At 35.7% G+C, this 21,690-nt stretch overlaps 1 protein-coding gene across 49 annotated transcripts in view; it reads left to right on the plus strand.

Moving 5' to 3' along the window:
- R3HDM1 (R3H domain containing 1) overlaps positions 1 to 21,690 on the plus strand; it is a 123,826-nt gene that overhangs the window by 12,292 nt on the left and 89,844 nt on the right. For 28 of the 49 annotated variants that reach the window (XM_005573023.4, XM_045367010.3, XM_045366993.2 and 25 more), the window contains 8 exons: positions 636 to 677; positions 1,152 to 1,241; positions 6,260 to 6,374; positions 7,398 to 7,476; positions 16,309 to 16,368; positions 16,452 to 16,592; positions 20,663 to 20,771; positions 20,859 to 20,954. In XM_005573023.4, coding sequence (XP_005573080.1) covers positions 636 to 677; positions 1,152 to 1,241; positions 6,260 to 6,374; positions 7,398 to 7,476; positions 16,309 to 16,368; positions 16,452 to 16,592; positions 20,663 to 20,771; positions 20,859 to 20,954 — 732 coding nt within the window. Of the gene's footprint in view, positions 1 to 635; positions 678 to 1,151; positions 1,242 to 6,259; positions 6,375 to 7,395; positions 7,477 to 16,308; positions 16,369 to 16,451; positions 16,593 to 18,286; positions 18,420 to 20,662; positions 20,772 to 20,858; positions 20,955 to 21,690 lie in introns of those variants that run through there. The other 21 variants (XM_005573028.4, XM_005573035.4, XM_045367013.2 and 18 more) reach the window with 11 other exon arrangements.

Below are 21,690 nucleotides of genomic sequence, written 5' to 3' on the forward strand. Positions count from 1 at the left end.
CTGATGGTCGGCCTATCAGTCATGCTGGATATCCGTATTGGAAGTCTGCCCCTTTTTCTTCCTTTCTGCTTCATTGCCTCACCTCAGACCTGATGAATAGGTTTCCATCACTAATAAACTGGTGGTGTACTTCATACAGGGTTGAAACACCTCAGTAGATTTGTGATTGGACTCTGACTCACTGTGCATTTGAAACATTCTTATTAAGTTTAGAACTTTTCAGAGTGTATCTACCTTAAACTGCTGGTTTTTGTGTGTGTTGTTTTTCCTTAACCTTGGCTAAACTATAATATATGGTAAAATAATGAAGTATATTTTTTTTATTTCACTACTAAGAAGTCACCATATAAGTTCCATTGTACTCAACACAGAAATTGTGGCCATTTGCTGATTTAAAGAAAAGTGCCTAAGAAAGAAAAATAATAATAAAAATGCCAACCTACCAGGATTTTAAAGAATCTTCTGCAAGTGTGCTTCTGGGAGGAATCAGTACTCTTTTACTGAAACCAACTTTGATTTCCTCACTTTTCATACTTTATGCACAGTTAGTTTTTCTGTGGTTTAGGAGTATGAATTAAGAAGCAAATTTTCTGTTTCAGTATGAAATTTAATACAAATCTTTCTTGTATATTCAGCGGCCATTGCAGTCATTTGGACAGACAGGAAAAAGGTCTAAGGTATAGTAAATATTTTGGTGTGCTGGCATGCCAAGGGCCTTCCGTCATGCTTGATAAATCCTTGTTTTCATATAGCACTACATTCAGTTTAGTTCTTTCATATTTTATGGGGGGCAGAAAGCTTATTTTGTTTTATTTGGGATTTTTGTCTTGCCTAGTCGCTTTTGTGCATTGCTTTTTTTATCTTGATGGTTCTTTATCTGTAGAGAAAATCGCTTTCTCACCATTCTTTGGGATATGAAGTTGGAATTATTCCCATTCTTTCTATTGCTATAATTTTCAAAACTGCAATTGTTTGTTTTCCTTCTTAACAAAGGCTTTTAGTAGTGTTTAATGATATATTTAACTTGCACATTTCATCTACTGTTATACATGGCAGAAACTATGAAGAAACTTAGAAACTCTTTCTAGGGGGCTTTTGGATATGCCCTCGATTTCTGAAATGTAGTGTTAATTATAAATACTTCTCTTTAGTCAAGCTCAAAGTTAAAGCTAGTTCGGAGCCTTGCAGTGTGTGAAGAATCTCCACCACCACCTGCACCAGAGATATCACAGGAGAACCAGGTAAAAAAGCAAAACAAATGTTATTTCAAGACATGGTGGAACTGGAGAATTTTTATATATGATTTAAGTTGTGTTGTTATATTTGTTTTATTTTGACTAAATGAAACTGATTCAATAATACTTGGCACCCAAGATATACATGAAACGTTAGAAAACCTCTTTGCTTCAGTCTAAGGCTTAGAGCAATGATTTCTCTTCGGGAAAAACTTAGGAATCATGTAACTAATTAGGAATGTGGCTTTAAGAAAGTTATAAATTAATTTTTATAAAGTTAAAAAAATGTTAAGGTAGCACTTCCAGTGAATATAATTGTGGTGAAATTTGCCCTTTTAATTTTATCTTTTAGAAATTTGTCAGATACTTAATGCTTGTATGTAAAGAGACTAGCCAAGACTTGTTCTTGACAGGTTATTTAATGTAACCTGAATACATGGTGAAACCAATTTTTATATTAGCTTGGCTCTTTAATAATAATCTAGTACTTCTGATTTCTCACATGTCTATTCTTGTAAAATTTAGAACACTGAGGTTTAGGGAAACCATTTAGTTTGTCCCTTACATTATTTTTAATGCTATAACTACTTTTCTGTTAATCTCAGCCATGGGTTGATCTCTGTCTCATGTTACATCTGTATATTTATGCATAGATATTTTTGGACCCTTTACCAATGTTTATCTTGTAATAACTTTGCCTACTGGCTTGTTCTACTTAATAAGAGTTTGAGCAACTGAAAATACTCCTTTACCCCAACAGACAGTTTGCAAGGAATTTGGGCAATTTTGTGGTTATTTAAGAAGCCATGACTGATCCATGACATGTACATCTTTTTTGTAAAGTAATTATCATTATGCATTTGGTGATTCAAACTAAAATTGTTGTACTTTCCCTTGATTTACATGATACCCTCAAAAGCCTTTTACAGATATTGAGGATAGTTGTCACATATTTAGAATATGTACTGTTTTTGAAAAGCACTGCATTTTATTGCTTGAAAATGCAAGGAAAATGTTTTGAAATAGATTGTTGTCAATGAAATGTACTTTAAAATCTGTTTGCTTTGACATTTCTTTGCATCAGAAACACAAGGTTGAAAATTAATTTATGAATTTTTTTTTTGTTTTTATTTTTATTTTTATTTTATTTTATTTTTTTTTGAGATGGAGTTTCACTCTTGTTGACCGGGCTGGAGTGCAATGGTGCGATCTCAGCTCACTGCAACCTCCACCTCCCAGGTTCAAGTGATTCTCCTGCCTCAGCCTGCCGAATAGCTGGGATTATAGGCACCTACCACCACGTATTTTTAGTAGGAACGGGGTTTCACCATGTTGGCCAGGCTGGCTGCAAACTCCTGAGCTCAGGTGAGCCACCGTGCCCAGCCGATTTTTTTTTTTTTTAATGTATCTACATAGGAGGTCGCTGTATGCATTTATTTGATAAAATAGATACATTTTAGCAGTGAAATAGACTTTCTAGCAAAAAGTAGAAATACAGTCTAAATATTTACTAAATCCTTGCCTGGAGAACATTTTCAAATATTAACCTTTGGCTTTTGCATGACTGTAAGAAAACTGGACAGCTATACTATAGTCTGAAAAAAAAAATCAAGGCCAGGCGCAGTGGCTCACGCCTGTAATCCCAGCACTTTGGGAGGCCGAGGCGGGTGGATCACGAGGTCAAGAGATCGAGTCCATCCTGGCTAACACGGTGAAACCCTGTCACTACTAAAAATACAAAAAATTAGCTGGGCGTGGTGGCGGGCGCCTGTAGTCCCAGCAACTTGGGAGGCCGAGGCAGGAAAATGATGTGAACCTGGGAGGCAGAGTTTGCAGTGAGCTGAGATCGTGCCATTGCACTCCAGCCTGGGCGACAGATAGAGACTCCGTCTCAAAAAAAAAAAAAAAAAAAAAAAATCGCTAAAATTATTTTTTGAAACACCACTTTTTAAAAGTTCTTTTTGGCCGGGCGCGGTGGCTCACGCCTGTAATCCCAGCACTTTGGGAGGCCGAGGCGGGCGGATCACAAGGTCAGGAGATCGAGACCACGGTGAAACCCCGTCTCTACTAAAAATACAAAAAATTAGCCGGGCGCGGTTGTGGGCGCCTGTAGTCCCAGCTACTCGGGAGGCTGAGGCAGGAGAATGGCGTGAACCCGGGAGGCGGAGCTTGCAGTGAGCCGAGATCGCGCCACTGCACTCCAGCCTGGGCGACAGAGCGAGATTCCGTCTCAAAAAAAAAAAAAAAAAAAAGTTCTTTTGGCCAGGCACAGTGGCTCACGCCTGTAATCCCAGCACTTTGGGAAGCTGAGGTGGGTGGATCATTTAAGGCCAGGAGTTTGAGACCAGCCTGGCCAACATGGTGAAACCCTGTCTCTACTAAAAATACAAAAATTAGCCGGGCGTGGTGGCACAAGCCTGTAATCCCAGCTACTCAGGAGGCTGGGGCAGGAGAATAGCTTGAATCCAGGAGGCAGAAGTTCCAGGGAGCCAAGATTGCACTATTGCCCTCCAGCCTGGGTGACAAGAGCGAAACTCTATCTCAAAAAAGGAAAAAAAAAAGATCTTTTGTACAAGTCAGAGTAAAGAATACACCTGCTTGGGATGGAGTAGTAGGTACTGTAATGTTTTTGAAAATTCATTTATTCGTTCTGTTGACCAAAAAACAGATGTTACACCATCTTAGCCTCATGACAGTCAAAAGAGATTGAGGAAAGAAGGGTCAGGCATTCATAAATCTGTTAATACAGAAAAAGTGTGTAATTTTTGAAAAACCAAAAGCTGTGTCATGACCTTTGTTTTTTGTAGTGCATTTTACCTATTTGAAAAATCTTGAGTACCTGTTATGGTACTAAATTTGGCTAGTGAAAATTTATATGAGGAAAAAATAACAGGAATATATGTTGTGTATTGATAGATACATTATTGATCATAGATGATTTTTTGTGTTGGCAGTTCAAAAAGATGAGTTACGGCATCTGGGTAATGACTAAAGAAGCTATATCAAAACTCAGTTATTTCCCTTAATATATTCTTTCTCAGTTTCTCTTAAATCCAATAAGCTTTTTCTTTTTGGATAATTGCCTATGAATAAAATCTTCTGAATAAAAGATACTTCTTCTAGTAAGAAGTCTTTTTCCAAGCCTTGAGATAAATAAATTGCACCTGGGTGGAAATTGGAAAATAAATTATTTCTCATGAAAGGTACTAGTATCTAATCCTTGATGGTAGACACACTTTCCAACTAATTAGCTTGATTCAGAATGTGATTTTTGAGGAATTAATCTGGAATAAAACTCATTATTCAAAAAGTTGAGAGGCAATTAAGAGAGAGATGTCACTTGGTATCTGATGAGAGCTTGTGAGAGGGAAGTGACCTCAATAACAGATGTCATTGACAGAGTGAAGAGTAAAGGAATTGCAGCTTCCTATGGAGAGGTAGCTATTATTCCAGTTATTTATAGTCTGAAGATTTTGTATATAAGGACTTCAGTGTTTAAAATATATCTTATTTGTATCGCTACTGAGAACTAGGCCAACTGAAGACAGGCCTCAGTACATTAAACTTACAAGATTTTAAAAATATAGTTCATTTTGATAAAATAGTTTAATATCTGTAATTAAAATGTATGGCTTTTTGAGGAGGGAGAGCTTAGAAACGAAATCTGCTAGTTACTGGAAGTACCTTTTAGTGAAGATCTAAGAGGGGGTAGTGTGAAATCTTTTCTCCCGGCCTGGCTTTCATTGGGTTCCTCTTGAGTAACCAGAATAGAAATTACAAGTCAGGAAAACTTCTACATATTATACTTCTGAAAAATAGTTCTGAGATTCATTTCTAGATACCTGTTTTGCAGTTATGAAAAGAGTAAAGAAAGTGGGTTGGAAAATGAATCACAGTAAGAAGAATTACTTCCTGGTTGATGAGTGTAAGGAAGTTGCCAGTGTCTTTGGTAAACAAGACAGAGAGTGCATAAAGCAAGTGTTTGTCATCCTAGTGAAAACTGCCAATGTGCATCATTTACCCTATATTATGAACACAAATTTGAACTGGTATGATGAATTGAGAAGAAGAAAAGAGATGAAAATAGCAGATAGCAGTCCTATTGTGGTAAAAAATCTACGTGTCTGATTAATAGTTTTCATGACTGTAGAACAACAGTATAATTTAGTCTAAAAATAGGCTACCCCTTTATCTTTAGTAAAACTGGTGTAGAATTTATTATAGCTTTCTTTACAACTTTACCTAAGTAAACAGAGCTACATGATTTTTGCCTTTTCTCTCTGTGTGGATTAATTTCTGGTAATCCCTTTGGGTTCTGGAATTACATGTAATGGCATTGCTTTTAAAGTAAAATGTGAATTCTCCTTTCAGTCTTATAGAATGTGGTTACTTTACAATTAAACATTACATATCTATAAGGATACAATTTTGTTTGAAATCTTTCTAAACAACTGTGGTGATCGAAGGATTGACAGTGATATATAAATCTCAAAAAGGAAATAAAGTTGTGTGCGGTTGATTTCGGAAATTTTTGTACTCATATTTTTATATGGTAGGAAAATGAAGGGATGTGTGATGATAATGGATACTCAGAAACCTAATTTTTATTAATCATTGGCTTGACACTTATACATTCGTATTGTCATGATTGATGATAATTATGCTCTTGGTTGGCATCTTCCTTGCAAAAATAGGTTAAGAAGACCTGAATTCTCATCCTCCAGGGATTTTACAAGTTGATGCACTTAAACTATAATAGGAAACATTTATTTTCTCCATAATAATCTTGAGGGTTTATTTTAATTGATATATTCAACTCAGAACATGAATTTTAACATTTTATATAAAGTTTTTGATAAAAGTGGTTCAGTATTATTAAGTTGTTTTTTAGTTTAAAGAATCCAGTTGGGTAAAATAATCTTTTTTTCCCTGTGCAATTTTATGTCACTCAAAAAATATAAATGTGTGGTATTAAATGAATTATGTTGTATTTTCATTGAATAATTGACTTTGCCTTCCAACAGGAGAAAATTCAGATCCAGTTAACACAATCATTTGAGAAAGAAGAGAAGCCTTCAAAAGATGAAGCAGAAAAAGAAAAGGCCAGTGATAAGTTGCCCAGAAAAATGTTATCAAGAGGTTTGCAGTTCTTTTGTTTTTTTACAAAAAAATAATTTTGCTATCAGTAATTCCATCCTTTACCCCTCGAATGATTATATATAGTATATCTTTATGTAAAATGACACAGAACAGACTGGAAGGATGATACAGTACTTACTCACCTGGGCAAAATGGTTTAACACAGTTCCATATATCAGTAAGACGTTTCAGCCAAAAACTGTAACACATAACAGACATTGAGGAAGGTAAATATCTTAATCTCTTACTGGTCCCTCCCTCATAGTAAAATACTACAGTCATTATAATTTTTATATTGATTCCACTAAGAATACTATCACTCTTGAATTCCTTATGATACAAAGAGCTGATGTCATAGTATTGAGTATCCAGTAATATTCTTTTATAAGTTTGGAAGGTCTTCACTATTACCTAGCATTGCAGATCAATAGAAATGCTTTTTAAATTTAAAACCCCAGTTATGTTGACCAGTATTATAAATAGTATAAGGATATTACATTTAAGGAGAAGATAGCACGAATATTTGAAAAGTATTTTGAAAGCAAGCCGGTAGTAACAGACATCATAAGAATCAAATTCTTTCACAACTAAAATTTATATCTACCTCCATATTATTGCCTCCATTATATTCATATCTGAACTAAGCTGTCTTAATTTGCTACAAATGTAGTTAATTATGTAAATCATTTAAATTTTTCACCCACGGAGGCATTTTGAACATGAGATGGTGGTGAGTAAAAAAGGATCTTTAAAGAATTTAGAGGAAATTAAACAGACACATGTGAGAGGTTAATTTTTTTAAAAAATGTGCATGGATATGCAGTTATATAAACTCATGTCATGCACATTATATGGGAATAGAAAAATTGTGGTCACCGGAGTTCATTGTAACTTTTCCTACTTTGTCAAATTTTTTTCAATGTGGGGCATCTTGTTTTATTTAAGATATACATCATGTGTAAAAGGGAATGGGACTTGTTTTCAAACAACTTTATACTGGGTTTTTGTGTTGTTGTTTTTTAGATTCCAGTCAAGAATACACTGATTCAACTGGCATAGATCTACATGAATTTTTAGTAAATACATTAAAAAACAATCCCAGGTAAAAATTAAATTTATAAGGTTTCCATTGCTTCTAGAGTACCATAATTTTGCTATATATGTTTTCATTACTGAGTTAGAGTAATAGAATAAGATTGCAGATATTTGAAGTACACCAGAAACATTTTAGTTCTTTAGGGCGAAGGTGTTGTTGGTCTAGTATATGAAAATATATAAATATCTTTTTGCATTATGCATGTCACCATGATGTATGAATTTTGGGAAATACAGAATCACTAAGATATTTAGGCTCTTAATTGAGTTAGACATATACCATTAAGTCATGAGAAAAAAGAAAAATAGGTATCTCACCATAGTGCACTCAACCAAATAAGAACTTAGTGTATTCACTTATAATGAGTTTTTGAACTTTTTAAATGCAAAGTTTTTGTTCCTTCTTGCTGAGTTTATAAACCATCAACCCAAAGATTTTTGAGTTGTTTATTTGAGTCAGTACTTTAATTGTGAAATCTTTCATTTTGTCAGATTACTAAATGAATAATTTTTAAATTTTTTGGCAACTCATAACCACTTTGAGACATTCTCCCTACAAAAATGGCTACCCACAAATTATCTGACCAACACTTTCATAGAGTGAAAGATACCAAGGTGAAGAAATCTTCCTCTAGATGTTAGCTTTCCAGAGTAGTAGGTATTTGACATACACTGAAATAAAAATGATGTCACTAGATATGGGCACATGGAAGATAAGAGAATTGTTTATCTCATACAGTCTTGCTTCAAGATAACTTGTTTTCATTCGGAAGGTATTGTTTTCAGTACTACCTTGATTTTCTGTTTTGTGTTTAATATCAACCCCAAAGAGGATTACCAAAATGAAAAGTGGTCTGTCTCTAATAGGAGCTGAAGGATTATGGGTAAGGATTTAGAGATAATATAGGCAACTCTGCTTGACTTTTTTTCCTCCAGTTCAAGTTTATTCCTCAGTAGTCCCAACAGAAAGATAAATTTATGAGTCTGTTGAACATCTCTAACCATGTGCCAAGCATTGTACTAAGTAAACATCTTAGATATGAAAAGGTTTTACATAACAGCTCTGACCCTACAGTATTCACTGTCTCTGTACTAGAAAAAGACACATGATAATTAAAATAAAACAAATATAAAAGAGGTTTACAGATGCTGTAATAGCCAGAAAAGGGCCCCAACCTCTGAAAGGATTTGGGAATGTGTCACTGAAAAGGTGGTGCCTAACCTGAATCTTGAATTAAGAGTGTTTTAAATTGGAGCTGTCCATACAGAGAAGCATGGGAAGGGCATTCCAGATAGAGAGACTAGAGGATTGCCGAGGCATAGTTATGTGAGAGGAAGTGTTGTATTCAAGGAAAGATAAGATTGTACCCTCTGACTCTCACAAGCATGTGGCAAGTTATTCCAGAAAGTGACGGTAAAGGTCAGGCATGGTGGCTCACACTTGTAATCCTAGCACCTTGGGAGGCTGAGGCAGGCGGATCATGAGGTCAGAAGATCAATACCATCCTGGCTAACATGGTGAAACCCCGTCTCTACTAAAAAATAATACAAAAAATTACCCGGGCGTGGTGGTGGGCACCTGTAGTCCCAGCTATGCAGGAGGCTGAGGCAGAATGGTGTGAACCCGGGAGGCGGAGCTTGCAGTGAGCAGAGATGCGCCACTGCACTCCAGCCTGGGCGACAGGGCGAGACTCTGTCTCAAACAAAAAGAAAGTGACAGTAAAGGTACTGGTGAGGTATGAAGCATAGGTCATATCCAACTATCGTCAACATGGGATAATAACACCCTGGCAGTGAGGAAATGTGAGGGGACCTTTTGATTGTCCCAGTGAGTGCAGAGTGCTGCTGGGAAGCCAGGGATGCTAAAAATACCTACGAAACAGTGATAAACAATGAAAAATTATCTTGAAATGCCATTAGTGCATCAGTCGAGAAATACTGAGTATGACATGCCAAGTTAAGGAGTAGTTACAGGATTTTAAATAGGGCCATGCCATAATGAGATTTGTGTTTTGGAAAGATTACTTTGGTGTTTTAGAAAGATTATTTTGGCAGAGATAACTGTAAACAAAGACAGTGGCTAGGAGACCATAGAAAAGAATGGAAAGGAAAAGACACATTTGAAAGATATTTAGGAAGTATCATGGCAGGACTTGATGATCATTTGTATATGGAAAGGCAATGGGGACAGTAGAGTAGAACAGAACGGCCAAGTACTAAAGATAGCAAAACCGGGGCACGGTGGCATGTGCTTATAGTCCCAGCTACTCAGGAGGCTGAGGTGGGAGGATTACTGGAGTCCTGGAGGTTAAGGCTGCACTGAGCTATGATCTCACCACTGCCCTCCAGGCTGGACCCCATCTCTAAAGAGAGAGAGAGAGAGCAGAGGAATCCTGAGAACATTTGTCCTGAAACTCAACCAAAAGGGAACAGTTACACAGAAAATAAAATAACAGAGGGGACTTGCGCAGTGATTCATGCGGGTAATCCCAGTACTTTGGGAGGCCAAGGACAATGGATCACCTGAGGTCAGGAGTTCAAGACCAGCCTGACTAACATGGTGAAACCCCGTCTCTACTAAAAATTCAAAAATTAGCTGGGCGATGCATGCCTGTAATCCTAGCTACTTGGGAGGCTGAAGCAGAACTGCTTGAATCTGGAAGGTGGATGTTGCAGTGAGCTGAGATCACGCCATTGCACTCCAGCCTGGGCAATAAGAGCAAAACTCCATCTCAAAATAAATGAATTATTTAATTAAAATAAAATAACAGAGGGATATGAAAATAGAAGTATTATACGGTTGGGAAATGTATATATTTCGTCTTCCTCCCTGTTTCCTAGCTTACAACTAAAATGCCTGTAATCTCCAAAGAGCTATCTCTTTGTATGCTAATGTTGACTGATAGCTTCAAGATATCAGATTAGGCTGGGCACTGGAAGGACAAAGGCATGATTAGAGGGTTGGGACTTCAGCCCCTGCTCCCAACCTCCTGGATGAGGAGATTGGTGAAGGTCAGTCTCCTCAACAATCATGCCTACATAATGAAGACTTCATAAAAACCCAAAAGGACAGGTTCAGAGCGCTTCCAGATAGCTGAACACATGGAGGTTCCTGGAGGATGGCAGGCTCCAGGAAAAGAATGCAAGCTCCGTCCCTTTTCCCCCATACTTCGTTGTATGCATCTCTTCATCTGTATCCTTTATAATAAACCAACAAATAAAAGTGTTTCCCTGAGTTCTGTGATCCGCTCCAGCAAACTAGTTGAATCCAAAGCAGGGGTCATGGGAACCCCAACTTGAAGCCGGTAGTCAGAAGTTCCAGAGGTCTAGACTTGGAACTGGTGTCTGAAGTGGGGCAGTCTTGGGGACTGAGCCCCAAACTGTGGGATCTGACACTATCTCCAGGTATAGAGTGTCAGAATTGAATTGGAGGACACCCAGCTGTGTCCACTACAGAATTGCTTGCTTGCTTTCTGGTGGAGAGAAATCGCCACGTATTTGGGGTCACAGAAGTCTTCTCTGTTGATAGTTGTTGTGTTGGTGTGAGAACAGAGGGAAAACATGATTAAAGAGGTTTTCCAAAACAAGTACCAAAAATAATTCATTAGATTCGGAAGTTAGAAATTGTTGGCTGTTTTAACATTTGGAATAGGATGGTGGGAACCAGAACTCAGTGGGTTGAGTAATAAGAGGGAAGGTAGGAATTCATAACTAGTATGAGTGAAACAAGATCCTAGACAGGCAGAATTTTTCTTCTCTCTTTAAACCAGTGGGAAAGACATCAGCAAGGAACAAAGATTATAAATCCGTTTTTATGTCTTCCAAATTATGTTTCGATTGTGTAGTTATTTTTCCTCTATAGATGCAAACGATTTTCAGTTATCCACATAGACATTTTTTAACTATACAGTTTAATGGTTTTTAGTACATTCAATACACAGATAGGAGCACTATCACCACAGTTACAGAACTTTTTCATTGCCCCAAAAGAAACCCCACACATTGTAGCTATTCCTATGCTAATAATAATAGTAATACTGATATTGGATGATCCCAATCCTCATCTGTTTTCTGTTTCTGTATATTTCTCTGTTCTGGACATCTCATATGAATGAAATTATATAATACATGGTCATTCATGACTGGCTTTTATTCACTTAGCATAATGTTTTTAAGGTTCATCCATATTATAGCATGTATTTTTTTTCTTCTGTGTATGCATTTTTATTTGAGCAAATATACAAGTGAATAATTCATTTAATGGCTAATGTATAAGTTACTATTAATGTCATTGTGGTTTTAGGAAGTTGAAGCTAATTAAATTTTGGGAGAAATAAGGTTTGCTTAATAAATGATTCAATATTCTCTCTCAGTGAAGCATACAGCTAATTGCCAGCTATACCTGGTATACAATTAGTTAGAAGTATGGCAGATTCCCACTGAAGCTTTCAAGGTTGAATATTGCCTAGAGAATTCTACTAGATGTTAAGTCAACTTTTCCTTTTTGGATCACTTTAATTTGAAATTTTTTTTTCACATCATTAAATCTTCATTATCTTGTTCATAGCCCAATAAACTAAATTTCAGGGGTTAAATAATAAGTTATCTGGAATTTCTGGGTGTCTGCAATATTTTCAGAGGCTACCCTATTAAATACAGTCATTAATGAATTAGAACCTAGGAACCTGAAGGTGTTATTGATAAAGATTACACTCACTGACATAATTGTGTACATATTTTTGTGTTGCTTTTAGCCATATTGTATAAATTTTATATGGAGAAATATGGATGGTACAGATAACTATATTATGTAACTAACAGGAAAACGATTCCGTGGATTAATCCTGAAAATGGATATTTTTAAAGTAATTTGTTTTGCTCTGGGGAACATCATGTATTTGCTCTCTGAAATATCTTCTAAAAGTCATTTTTATTGGAGGTAATATTTAAGTCATTTTATTTCTTATCTGTTGCAGACATTTGACCAAGAGTATGTGAAACATTGGATGGAGGGTGGTCAAACAGAAGCATTACTCTTTTCTGCTTTTTTTTTATTTGCCACTGGTATAACAACTGTTCCCTCTTTCTCTAAAATTACTTCTGGAATAATGACTAGAACACTAATAACTAAAGGACTGTTAGCCCTTCATTTTAACTTTTAGTAGTAGTTTATTAGCTTGTTTTTATTACTTCTGTAATAAATAACAGCATGTATCAGTTCATTTTAAAGGTTACACGATAGAAGTTTTAGTTTGTGCCTACTTTTAGATGGTTTTGGCTCACCTGCTAAAACATCAGTATACCTTAAGAAAAGTAATTTACCTGTTAGAGTCTCCTGTAAAGGATTATTAACCTTTAACTTATGACCATTATAAAAATATCTAAGCTCAATTACAGATATGAAAATTTGAAAGCTTGGATAAGCTACAATGTGGAATAAAAGGCAGAAGGTATAAATCTTAAGACCTTAGGAAAGTTGTCATTCTTATTTTTTTAACAAGTGCTACTAAAAGCAGGGTATCTTTTTAAAAATAAAAAACCCAGATAATCTAAAAATCCTCTGCAATCTTTAGATCTACATATTAAGGGGAGAGACAGCCTAAATTTGTATCAATGGCCAGTAAAATTGTTAGATTTTGTTATTTCACACAGATAGTAGAAATTTCAGTGGCAGTACATTCACTGAAGAACGATTGAAATATTCTTATACCTACTCTTTAGCTCAAACACAGAAAATCAATTTAAATGTACTGTTTTATGAACTCCAAATAAGTTGCCTGCTTTTTTTTTTTTTTGAGATAGTTGCCCAGGCTGGAGTGCAATGGCGCAATCTCAGCTCACTGCAACCTCCGCCTCCCGGGTTCAAGCAATTCTCCTACCTCAGCCTCCTACCTCAGCCTGTAGCTGGGATTACTACAGGCATGTGCCACCATGCCCCGCTAATTATGTATGTTTTTAGTAGAGATGGAGTTTCTTCATGTTGGTCAGACTGCTCTTGAACTCCCTATCTCAGGTAACCTGCCCGCCTCAACCTCCCAAAGTGCTGGGATTGAGCCACCGCGCTCAGCTAATTGCCTGCTTTTGATTCTTGTCATTTTTTTACAATAAGGCACTATGTAAATTATAAAAGTTACTGAAAATACTGTCTCACGATAAATTAACCCCAAAAGCTTGGATGAGGCTGGGTGCAGTGGCTCACGCCTGTAATCCCAGCACTTTAGGAGGCCGAGGCGGGGGGATCACCTGAGGTTGGGAGTTCAAGACCAGCCTGGGCAACATGGTGAAACCCTGTGACTACTAAAAATACAAAAGCTAGCCGGGTGTGGTGGCGGGCACCTGTACTCAGCTGCCGGGAGGCTGAAGCAGGAGAATCGCTTGAACCCAGGAGGCAGAGGTTGCAGGGAGCCGAGATTGTGCCACAACACTGCAGCCTGGGGGACAGAGCAAGACTGTCTTGGAAAAAAAAAAAAACTTGGATGAAAGAGGGTCTTACAGTTTAGTAAATAAATCCTTTCTTGGGAAAACTTTAGGAAGTAAAAATTCTTCACTCTCCCCCCAAATTTAAGAAACACAAAAAGAATACTAAAAGACCTTCTGAATGAAGTAATTTTATTACTTTATTCCATGCAAAATATATTTGTTGAACCCTTCTATATACATATAGTTCAAATAACTATGTGACAATAATTGTGATAAATGCTATTAAAGAAAAATATGTAAAAGCAACAATTCTAAGAAAGAATATAAGAATGTGTTTCAGCAAAGGGGAACAGCATGTTCAAGGTACCTGAGAAAGATAGGAGCCTGGCAAATACAAAAATAAACCAGGATGATAACAGTTTTGTGAGTTCAGGTCAGGAGATTAGGCTGGAGCTGGATGAAGACCAGCTCATGCCTGCCTTGTACATATGTTTAGTTCTAAGAGCAGTAAGAAACCCATGACAGATTTAACAAAGTGAGTGATGTGTGATCACATATGTGTTCTTAAAAGATTGTTATACATGTTTCATGTAGAATAGATTAGGGAAGATCAGGGAAGATACAGGGAGACAATATACTCCTGCTATAGTAGTCAAGCCAGAAATCCTGATTGCCTGGATCCAGGGTTGTGGCAGTAGAAAAATAGATCAAAAGTAGATAAAATTTGCAGTAGTAATTAACTATACAGAAGCGTTTGAAAAAGGATGATTAAAAAAACAACAACAACCTTCGAGACCAGCCTGGCCAATATGGAGAAACCCCAACTCTACTAAAAACAGAAAATTAGTCTGGCCTGGTGGCACATGCCTGTCATCCCAGCTACTCAGGAGGCTGAGGCAGTAGAATCGCTTGAACATGAGAGACGGAGGTTGAAGTGAGCCGAGATTGTGCCCTTGCACTCCAGCCTGGGCAACGAGAGCGAAACTCTGTCTCAAATAAATAAAAACTAGAATTCTCATGCTTCTAGTATCATATACTGAGCAGAAGGTGGTGCCACTTACTGAGATGGGATATACTAAAGGAGAAGCAGGTTTGGAGACAAAACTGAATATTGATATAATTTTTGTTAAAATGTAATTCTGTCTTCAGCTTTGGATTTGAAATCACCAGGTAGACATGTTTTTCTCTTGATTTTTTTTAAACTAATATAAAAATGTATAGTTAAATATCTAATGACTGATGGGGGAAATGTTATTACTTAGTTTTATGAAACTTTTGCAGTATAGGAGGAGAATCAAATGCAGGTCTGATGTGTAGACTTTCAGGTGACCAAAGGCGGGGGCTACCAGTTCTTCTATTGAAATTGAGAATAATCTGCATAGTTTCTATTTTAGAGAATCATTAACCTCTTGGCCTCGTTTTCTTGATCTATAAACTTTGGAAGATAAAACTGAATGATTTGTAAAGCTGCTTTTAGCTTTAAGGTTCTGTAACTTAGACATGTTTTTTTTTCACACGTGCATGAAATTTCCAATTAGCACAGGAAAATTCTGGAGCCATGTTATGGGTGTGTGAGCAGGGAAGTCCTTTGGGGAGCGATACCATTAATTTGTTGCGGCTAAGTGAACTAAATAAGACCTTAGTGATCTAAGGGAGCATATACAGGTACTCCCTAGAGTCCTTATTTATTTTATATGTTGGAGGTTTTTGATTCACTTAGATTTTTATGGGAAAATTTAAAAATATATAATGGCAGTTTATAAAATGGGTTGAAATATCCTCTTCTTCTGAGTTAGCGATATAATTAATACTTCTCTGCCATAGTCCCATCTACATACTAGTATTAGAGTCCCATAGGAGTATTCCTGTCGTTACTGTCATTGCATGTTCTTTAGAATACTGTTTCTGTGGAGTTCAGCATGATAACAAAGTCATGAGCCTAACTAAAGATATCTGTTTTTCTGCTTCCTCTCTACTTCATTGAATGAGGAAATAAAAACTAAAGTGCTTTTTCTATCCACACATTCACAGAGCAAACTCTAATATAGTAATACTTAGCAGATCAAAATACATTTAAGTTCCTTCGTTATGTGTAAGCAAAAAAAAAAAAAAAAAAATGCATTTAAGAATAGCCACATGTTGATTATTGTTAAAGTTGGGTGATGGGTACATCAAAATTCATTACACTATTCTGTACATTAGCGTATGTGTGAAAACTTCCGTAATAAAAAGTTAAACTAAAAAAATCATCTTTTATTGTTTTAAAACATTAATAAATATTCTAGCATCAAGATTGGGGTAGTCCTGAATGTATAGATTTTAGGGGGTGAAATTTAACTGTATAAATCATAGTCTGTTGACATTTGTGATTACTTCATTACTAAGTTTTACATATAAGAGTCTTCATACTTTGTTTCAGGGACAGAATGATGCTGCTGAAATTGGAACAAGAAATTTTAGATTTCATTGGTAATAATGAGTAAGTCCTGACATTTAACAAGAAAAGAAATTGTCATCACCATTCTCCTTGACTTACTAAATTGGTTTTTCTTGTGCTTCTAGGTCTCCACGTAAAAAATTCCCCCCAATGACATCTTACCATAGGATGCTATTACACAGAGTAGCCGCTTACTTTGGATTAGACCACAATGTTGATCAGAGTGGGAAGTCTGTCATAGTAAACAAAACTAGCAATACAAGAATGTAAGTGTCAAGAGATGTAACTGCATATTATATATCTAAATAATAATACTTTTATCTTTCTATAGTACCTTTCATCTGAGGTTTTCCACATGTTTGAGCAGTCTAATTAAGTTTGTTGATAACCTTATGTGATAGGACTGAAAACACATTTAGTTTACTGGGAACAAAACGCAACAGCCTGAACTCAAGTATAGCATATGAATGAGGACTGGGGCATATGTTAAAAAAATAAAAACCCAGAGGACATAATATCAGTGATGTTTGACAACAACTCTTAGGGATTTTTAAAATTAATTTAGATAGCTATAGCCAGCCTTAGTCAAATTAATAAAAAAAAAAAAAAGAGAGAGAGAATAGACTTTGTCTGTGACACCTTCATATTTAGTTAATCTTCTGTCAGTTTACCATTCTTTCCAAAAGCCTCCAGATTTACTCCTTTTCTCTCACAATTCTTAAGAAAGTGGGACTATTGGTTAATGCAATATCATCCATAGTGCTGTCTTCTTCCTAGGCTATGTATGACTCACCAAGGAAAATTTTTAAAGAGTTAGGAGGAGCTTTTTGTTTTAAGAATTGATTGCTTTATACTATTAAGGAAGTAGATCATCATTGCTGTTACTTGGGAACAAAAGACCCAATGCAGAGGCACCCAAGTTATAAAACATACACAGCACATCCGTTACATCTTCTGCCTATTTATAAGGCTAATCCTAAAACAACTAGCTGAGTTCAGCTAAAATTTCTATTTTGGTGGTGATTGGCCTATCAAAAGGAATTTCAGTTTGATATGAGGCAGCAACAAGTCTGTGGTAATGGATACCAGTCAACTTCAGATGGCATAAATAGTCCTTTTTGGTCGATTATTTTTCTTTCCTGAAACCAAATTTCTCCCAGGTTCTTAGCTGTGAATGATTTAATTTGCATGGTTATATTTACTTCATCTATACCTTTTCTGATCTATGGTCTTTTGTCCTTATAGCTACCATATCACTTGCTGGAGCTATTGGTTTTCTCCCATTTTAAATAGTCTTTTTGTCAACTAAGTAGATACTTTAGTATTTTTAAATGATTTTTGCTATAATTAAAAGTAAATTAGTGAAAATAGATGTGTTTAGAAACGGATCTTTTCTTTCTATAGGGATTAAATGTTACCAAAATGTGAGTCTGATTTAATTTTCATTAAAATTTTCATATCCCTTAATCTTTAATATTCTTTTCAATTAGTCTTTTTCCAGTCAGTTATATCATGACTAAAGTAGGATAGTAACCATTACGCTATGAGCTGAGCTAGAAGTAATTAGAACCGTTAATTCATTTAACCAGTACCTCTCAACATTACTCAGAGCTGCTGGATACCCAAGCACATATACATTTGCAGGCATTTTGACTGGTGACTGTCTAAGGTTTTCAATACAGTGTAACCTCAGTTATTTGAATTCTATGAATGATGTCAAAAAACTTTAGAGTTCTCTTTATCAAGATAATCAAAAGCTAGGCTCAGCAGAGATGCTTATAATACACTTAAAAAGAAGTATGGGTCAAGAATATAATTATAACCTGACATTTCAGATCATTGAAGTTACACTGTATTTTTTCTTTTTAATATCTTCTGGGATATGAAGAAGGTAGTAAATCAGAAAACCTTAGAGATCTGCTCCACACTGAATAAAAACAAACTTACCTTTTCCTCATAGGGAGATTACCCGCTCCAGCTTTGAATCAGTGGTGGTGTGGATGTCAACAACCCAGTGTCCACTGGGGTGTCTCAATGGAGCGGGAAGTTGGCGATTACAGGGCAGTAAATTCAGGCATCTATAAAAGAATGAGGTAAGACAGTCTTAAGGTTAGCTGAAATGCCTGCCAGTGCTATTGGTGTGGGAATCCAGCTGCTCTTAGAAAAGTTGCCAGGCCCTTGGTTAAACCTTATAGTTCACTTTGGAATAGCAGTCCCTCATTCAATTATAAACTCCATAAATAAGAAAATGTGACTTTGAACAGTTACAAAAATAGATAACATAAGTAAATGGGGCAATCATGACAAAAATAACATACTGCCATTGTCAGAACTAAATAAAAATATTTCAAATCCTTGAAGAAAATAGTCTTCTTATTATTTTGGTCACAAAGCTGTTTTTAGTCTTATTTTTCTTCTTTACTTCTTATATATATATTTATGTACAAATCTGTTCTCTATTTCACCCATCTAAGTATTTTACAATAGAGATTTCATTAACTTGCTTAGATAATTCTCCTTTTGCATAATTTGACAGGAGGCTTTTATGTACTTTATTAGAAATTCATAGGTTAAAATAAATGTTCAGAAGTATTACTTCGGTTCTAAGGCCAGGCACCTGTAATCCCAGCACTTTGGGAGACTGAGGCAGGTAGATCACTTGAGGTCAGGAGTGCACAACCAGCCTGGCCAACACAATGAAACCCCATCTCTACTAAAAATACAAAAAAAAATTAGCTGGGCATGGTGGCACCCGCCTGTAATCTCACCTACTCAGAAGGCTGAGACAGGAGAATCGCTTGAACCCAGGCGGCAGAAGTTGCAGTGAGCTGAGATCGCACCATGGCACTCCAGCCTGGATGACAGTGTGACTCTGTCTCTAAAAAAATTTTTAAAAAAGAAGCGTTACTTAGGTTCTAGATATAAGGAAGTTTGCTGAAAATGTCATTACTCAGGTTTATTTGGATTAGAAATTTACTTAGGTTATTCACATATATCATTTGACTATATAATAGATATAAAAACTACCTAGGAGTTCAATGAGATTTTCTCTAAAGCCATTTAATGTATTGTTATATTTCATATTTCAAAAGAATAATTCCAGTTTTATACTAGAATGATGCTTAGTCACAAGAGTATTGATTGAATTAATTTGTGGAAGCTGAGAATGTATTTTGGGAGGTGAAATTTTATGTAACTGTGATTTTCCAAGGGCCACAACCTTGTGTTTGTCCTCTAGAACCCAGTGGAACTTGCAACATTTCTGTAGAAGAAAGACGAGTTCACTATAAAATATATTGCTAAGATTTCATAAGCATTACTTTAGGTCACAACTTTAACCTCTATAAAAGAGCTTCTGTTTTCTAACCTGTTCAGTTAATGTTAAACAAATCTGTGCCCTACTGTAATTTAAAATTCATGGATGCAGTTTGAAGTCGTCTGTAAGTTTGTAGCTAATTGAATGACAAAATATTTTATTACTTTCAGTTGTATAACACCAAACTAGGTACCACAGGAGTAGCATAAGATACAGTACTGTACTTTCCTTGTCCCAGCATGTTTTCATAGGTTTAGATGAGGCAGTACAGGCTTTGGGTCTAACTGACTTGGCCTCCAACTATGGCTTAATCATATGCCTACCTTTGACCTTGCACATTTGCTTAAGCCATTTGAACCTCTGTTTGCTCAATAAGATTTATATAAATAACTAACTTCTGAGTGTTTACTGTTTTGTGTGTTATTGACATATTCATTTCATCTTCAGAATAACCCTAAGAAGTAGGTACACTATATAATTCCAATTTTACAAATAAAGAAACTGGGAAAGAGAAAAGTTAAGTAACTTTTGCAAGTCATCAAGCAGCTAAAGTGCTAAAGCTCGACCTTTGAATCCAAGCAGTCTGACTCCAGAGCCCACATTGTATTTGATATGGCCGCTCAACCATATCATGGAATAGTTAGTATTTTCTCATGAGATTATTGTGAGGACTAAATACATCATCTATCTTATAAACTAGAGAGAAGGACATTTAGTATAGGCTTGGAGTTCAGCAGACCTGGGTTGAAATCCCAACTCTGCCATTTTCTAGCTGTGTGATCTCTATTTTAGCCTCCTGGAATCTCAGGTTCCTTATCTGTAAAATAAAAACAAAGATAGTATCTACCATATAGGGTTTTTTTGGGGATAAATTATTATAACTGTCCATGAATACGTTCTCCAGTATGGCACTAAAAAGTGGTAACTTTTATTTTATTGCTTTTCATAAAATGTTATGTTTAACTTCTTTGCTAATATTGTGCATTATCTTTTCCTGTTCCTTTGTTTTTGTTTTTTAAGACCTGATCAGAAATTTAATGAACATATTAAGGATGATAAAGGTGAAGACTTTCAGAAACGTTATATCCTCAAGAGAGATAACTCTAGCTTTGACAAAGATGATAACCAGGTAATCTGAACAATTATAGCATTTTATAGGTGCAAGATATATTATACCAGTAGTTCATTTGCCAAAAAATTATCCTCTTTTCTGTAGATGAGAATACGTTTGAAAGATGACAGAAGAAGCAAATCTATAGAAGAAAGAGAAGAAGAGTACCAGAGAGCTAGAGATCGAATATTTTCCCAAGATGTATGTACTAACATATTTAGGTCTTCATGTTAGAATATATTTTAATTGCATTGTAGGGTCTCAGTCTCCCTTTTATCTATTGATCACATTTATTTGTAATCACATTTGTTGCATATAAGGTCATCTTTTAGAAATATTGAAATCACTTTTGCTTGTGTTAATTTAATAGTTTATAAAATACTACATTGCAGTAGTTATGTAAAATTTTACAAAGTTGGAAGCAGGTGGACTATAGGAGTCATTAAAAGAATGTTGGCCAGTGTATATAGTTTGTGTGATTTTTTTTTTTTTCCCCAGACCTCTGACAGACTTGAGATTTTTATGAATAGAACATTGGTCCACTGTCTACAAAATCATATACTGTAGATGCTACTTGTTGACTTTCTTTGACGATAATTTATTTCTTTTTTTGAAATAAAGCTAATTGATGTTGTAGGTTAATATTTGTTTTCTGCTTTATAAGTGATTATATAATACAGGCTTTCTAAATGGCTATTTTATGCATTTATGCCAGAAGAGAATCAGTTTGTTTTTTGTCGACATCTATTAAGCATCTGTCCCGTAATATGTGTTAATCTGCTAAAGACAGAAATTTCCTCTGTTTAAAAAAAAAAAAAAGATTAAATAATATTAAAATCCGGATTGTAAGTGAAGAACTTACTCATTCAACAAATTTTATTGAGCACCTGTAGTAAGTGCAATCCTAGGCACTGGACAGTTATGATAGTTTATCCCC

This window comes from Macaca fascicularis, chromosome 12 (genome assembly GCF_037993035.2).
Source record: "Macaca fascicularis isolate 582-1 chromosome 12, T2T-MFA8v1.1".
NCBI lineage: Eukaryota > Metazoa > Chordata > Mammalia > Primates > Cercopithecidae > Macaca > Macaca fascicularis.